The sequence below is a fragment of the Nerophis lumbriciformis genome, linkage group LG23 (genome assembly GCF_033978685.3).
Source record: "Nerophis lumbriciformis linkage group LG23, RoL_Nlum_v2.1, whole genome shotgun sequence".
Classification (NCBI taxonomy): Eukaryota; Metazoa; Chordata; class Actinopteri; order Syngnathiformes; family Syngnathidae; genus Nerophis; species Nerophis lumbriciformis.
The window spans coordinates 32559161-32564613 of NC_084570.2; the positions used below are offsets into that span (position 1 = coordinate 32559161).

At 41.7% G+C, this 5453-nt stretch overlaps 1 protein-coding gene across 1 annotated transcript in view; it reads right to left on the reverse strand.

Annotated features, from left to right (window-relative positions):
- The window catches only part of pth4 (parathyroid hormone 4), a 9525-nt gene extending 4361 nt beyond the window's left edge, over window positions 1-5164 (reverse strand). Inside the window, exons 1-2 of the mRNA XM_061985404.1 lie at window positions 5137-5164; window positions 1383-1471 (exon numbers count right to left, since the gene is read on the reverse strand). Of these exons, the coding sequence (XP_061841388.1) occupies window positions 1383-1471; window positions 5137-5154 (107 nt within the window). The 5' untranslated portion in view covers window positions 5155-5164. The remainder of the gene's footprint in view (window positions 1-1382; window positions 1472-5136) is intronic.
- Between the last annotated feature and the right edge of the window lie 289 nt (window positions 5165-5453).

A 5453-nucleotide genomic window follows, 5' to 3' on the forward strand; every position in this document is an offset into this window, starting at 1 on the left:
CTGCTGATCACCGCACCATCTCTTCTCAGTATTTGAACGGCAAATGTGAAAATGCAACGATTTTGAATAAAAATAATCTAAAACTGGTGAAGTTAAATGGAAAATAACTTTATAGTATAATCACTGGATACATATAACAATTTAATTAATTTTTTTTCTTTTTATATATTTTTTCTTTCCATGCCTCTAGTGACTAGTCACTGATATATACATATATATATATATATATATATGTATATATATATATATATATATATATATTAGAGATGCGCGGATAGGCAATTATTTCATCCGCAACCGCATCAGAAAGTCGTCAACCATCCGCCATCCACCCGTTTCTAGCATTTGATCAGAACCGCACCCGCCCGCACCCGCCCGTTGTTATATATCTAATATAGACGATGCAAGGCATTAGTGAGGTTACAAAGCTTTTGCCTGTTAAAGAAAGGAGACTGATCCAATGCAGCACAGACATTCGCGTGCCACGCTGTCACGACCCAGACGCACACCAGTGCGCAATCATATGGGAGCCGCGCTGAGCGCACCTCCAAGCACGTCTCGCTGCCGGCGACGGCCGGGTATGAGCCCGACGCTCCAGCGCCATCCATTTTCAGGGCTAGTTAATTCGGCAGGTGGGTTGTTACACACTCCTTAGCGGGTTCCAACTTCCATGGCCACCGTCCTGCTGTCTATATCAACCAGGGTGAGCCCCACCCCTTTCGTGAGCGCACTGCGCGCGGAGTGACCCCTGTTACGCGCCCCCGGCCACGGGGGTGGCAGGCAGGTATGCTGCTTACCTGCTGCGCGTGACGCCGGCCGCGGCGAAGGCGGACGAGGCGGGGTGTCGGTGCGGTGGGTGCGGTGGTGACCCTGGACGTGCGTCGGGCCCTTCTCGCGGATCGCCTCAGCTACGGCTCCCGGTGGGGCCCTCTCGGGGGAAGGGGCCTTGGTCTCGGACCCCGGCGAGGCGTCCCTTCTCCGCTCCGTAAAAGTGTCCATCTCTTTTTTTTTTTTCTTCTGTTGTGGCATATGCAGCAGGTGCCTGCTCGTTTTTCGTATGTGGGTAACAACATTTAACTATGTATATATATTTCCGAATTGGTTTAACTGCCACCCGCCTGAATCTATTTAAAATCTAATTTTTTTTTATTTCAACCGCCCGACCCGACCCGACCCGCGGATAAAATCAAATTTTTTTAAATTCATCCGCCCGATCCGCGGATAATCCGCGGTCTCCGCGGTTGTGCCCGCAAACCGCGCATCTCTAATATATATATATATATATATATATATATATATATATATATATATATATATATATATATATATATATATATATATATATATATATATATATATAAAATTTGCTGGCCCAGTCTCACCTCTGGTTCTGTTCACAAAGTCCTGTTGGAAAAACCAGCAGTAGCAAGAGGACCAGACCAAGCACGTGTGTGTGGAACATCTGCATCTTCTGTGGCCAAAGAACAAAGAAAGGAACATTTGTTACTACTTCATGTACCCAAGATGCAGAAAGCGTGCAGGTGAGATGCTGCTTTAGTATCAACAAGCAAGTGAAAATACAACAAAATTGGCAAACTTTGGCAAAGCTTAACCTTGGAGCATCCATTTTCTACCGCTTGTCCCTTTTGGGGTCGCGGGGGGTGCTGGAGCCTATCTCAGCTGCATTCAGGCGGAAGGCGGGGTACACCCTGGACAAGTCGCCACCTCATCACAGGGCCAACACAGATAGACAGACAACATTCACACTCGCATTCACACACGAGGGCCAATTTAGTGTTGCCAATCAACCTATCCCCAGGTGCATGTCTTTGGAGGTGGGAGGAAGCAGGAGTACCCGGAGGGAACCCACGCAGTCATGGGGAGAACATGCAAACTCCACACAGAAAGATCCCGAGCACAGGATCGAACCCAGGACTACTCAGGACCTTCGTATTGTGAGGCACATGCCACCCCTGTGCCACCTAGGAGCAATCAAAGTATAAATACTGAAAATAATCAGCACCCATGGCAACTAAGAACACAAACAAAGGTGCTGAAACAGAACCAAATACCAAATTCAACATAAATGACCTTGGCAACGGATCATGACAGCATGTCCGATACTTTGAAATCACTCTTTTAAATTTTGATTCATGGTGCCATCATATTGCAGTCTACATGTATCTCTTATGTGTGACTGCCATCATATTACAGTCTACATGTATTGAATGACTGCCATCATGTTGCAGTCTACACGTATCTCTTATGTATGACTGCCATCATGTTGCAGTCTACACGTATCTCTTATGTGTGACTGCCATCATATTGTAGTCCACACGTATCTCTTAGGTGCGAATGCCATCATATTGCAGTCAACATGTATCTCTTATGTGTGATTGCCATCATATTGCAGTCTACACGTATCTCTTATGTGTGACTGCCATCATATAGCAGTCTACACATATCTCTTATGTATGACTGCCAACATGTTGCAGTCTACACGTATCTCTTATGTGTGACTGCCATCTTATTGCAGTCCACACGTATCTCTTATGTGTGACTGCCATCATATTGCAGTCTACACGTATCTCTTATGTGTGACTGCCATGATATTGCAGTCAACATGTATCTCTTATGTGTGATTGCCATCATATTGCAGTCAACAGGTATCTCTTTTGTGTGACTGCTATCATATTGCAGTCTACACGTATCTCTTATGTGTGATTGCCATCATATTGCAGTCTACACATATCTCTTATGTGTGATTGCCATCATATTGCAGTCTACACGTATCTCTTATGTGTGACTGCCATCATATTGCAGTCCACACGTATCACGTATGTGTGACTGCCATCATAATGCAGTCCACACGTATCTCTTATGTGTGACTGTGTCGAGTTTTGAAAAAATGAAAGGATTTCAAGTGCGTCTTATAGTCCAAAAAATACGGTACGTAAAAAAAGGAATCGTTGGTGTTTTGGTCCCATTCATAGACAATTCCAAAAGAATGAACACAATATGTCATCTATAAATGGCCTCAAAGTCAGAACAATCCAGAACCTGAACAAAAAGGGAACAAACCAAAATCGGCATCACCTGAGCCACACCTGTTGTTTATTTGTCTGTAGTTGTACACATATAAGACAACAACAAAAACAAAAACAAACAACAACAACAACAGAAGTAAAAAGTGAACTTACGGTGAACAACTGTGAAAGTGTTGTCCCGATACCAATATTTTGGTACCGGTACCGATACCAAAATGTATTTCGATACTTTACGGTACTTTTCGATACTTTTCTAAATAAAGGAGACCACAAAAATTGGCGTTGTTGGCTTTATTTTAACAAAAAATCTTAGGGTACATGAAACATATGTTTATTATTGTAATTTAGTCCTTAAATAAAACAGAGAACATACTAGACAACATATCTTTTAGTAGTAAGTAAACAAACAAAGACTTATAATTAGTCTGCTGACGTATGCAGTAACATATTGTGTCATTTATCTACCTATTATTTTGTCTACATTATGAGGGACAAATTGTAAAAAAATATTATTAATCTACTTATTTGTTTAAAGTTAAAGTTAAAGAACCACTGATAGCCTCACACACATTAGGTGTGGTAAAATCAACCTCTGCATTCGACCCATCCCCTTGTTCCACCTCCTGGGAGGTGCGGGGAGCAGTGAGCAGCAGTGGTGGCTGCGCTCGGGAATCAATTTGGTGATGTAACCCCCAATTCCAACCCTCGATGCTGAGTGCCAAGTAGGGAGGCAATGAGTCCCATTTTTATAGTCTTTGGTATGACTCGGCCGGGGTTTGAACTCACGACCTACCGATCTCAGGGCGGACACTCTAGCCCATTAGTTTTGGATGATACCACACATTTAGGTATCGATCCGATACCAAGTAGTTACAGGATCATACATTGGTCATATTCACAGTCCTCATGTGTCCAGGGACGTATTTCCTGAGTTCATAAACATAATATAATTTTTTTTTAAATGAAAGAAGATTTTGTAATGCTAAAAAATATTGATGTAATCATAGTAGTATCGACTACATACACTCTTGTACTTGGTATCATTACAGTGGATGTCAGGTGTAGATCCACCCATGGCATTTGTTTACATTGTGACGCCAGTGAGCTATTGTATCCTCCTACGGTGTGCAGTGAAGCATGTTTAGCTATTCCCCGTCCTCCAGTAATACTTGTAAGAAACTTACTTTATTCGTCGCCCTGGAGACAAGCATTAGTGATTTAGAAGTAGCTAAAACACTGCCGACTGCGGATGGACTTTAGCCGCTAGCTTGCGAGCCATGTCTTAAAACATCTGAGGGTGTTTCAGTGTTATAACTTCACCTTTATCGTTACTTTTTACACCAAAATGCGTTCATTCTCCCTTTTCTGTCTACACACTGTGTCTGCTTGTAAGTACTTTGTGTGTGTGCGCTGCCAAACATGCTCCTTTGCCACGCCGTCCCTCAAATGAAGTATTACTACTATAAAAACACATTTAACTGTTTCACTGCTACTTCTTTTTACACTTACATGAGCATTAATTATCACCTGCACAAACTTTAAAATCAAACTATTGGCCACTTGCCCAATTGAAGATTTTATTTGACACGCATTTCCTTAGTTTCAGGAGCTATTGACTTATTTTTGCTCACCGACCGTACACCACAAATAATTATATTGTCGTTTGAAATTGTTAAAACTAATATTTTGGTGTGTTCCCCCCACAGAAGATCCTTTTAAGGTTCTGCAACATCCTGAAGATACTTCTTTTAAGCATCGCAAGTTGAAAAATAACAGTTTTCAGAATAAAATGCTTTTTTTCCATCCTAAAAGTTCTGCTAATTTTTGAAAATACATTTATTTTCCCTTAAATTTTGTCCTTTTATCTAACATTTGGTCGGCTCGTTTCTGCAGCGTGACCCTGAAACTGCATAATTGTATTTTCATGCTGTTTTCAGTGCAAAATAAGTTGAGAATCAGAAGCAATCAAGGACATAATTGTTCTTGACATCAAAAGTGAAAGTTGGAATCATTTCAAAGTTGAAATAAATGTGCAAAAGAAGAAGAGTATAACGTGTGGAGTAGAGGGATAAAGTAATGATGTACTCACGTGTCCTGATGGCGACATCTGCTCATCTGAAGGTCGCCGCAGAAATGACCTCACACTCAACCTCCACGTTTTTTATCAAGGCGCTGACACACACACACACACACACACACACACACACACACACACACACACACACACACACACACACACACACACACACACACACACACACACACATGACTCCTTTTTGGCAACCAAGAGTCCATTGATTGGAATGAAGACATGATTTTTGAATGAAGACATGATGATTAAATGAAAACATGATGATTGAATGAAGACGTAATGATTAAATGAAGACATGATGATTGAATGAAGAA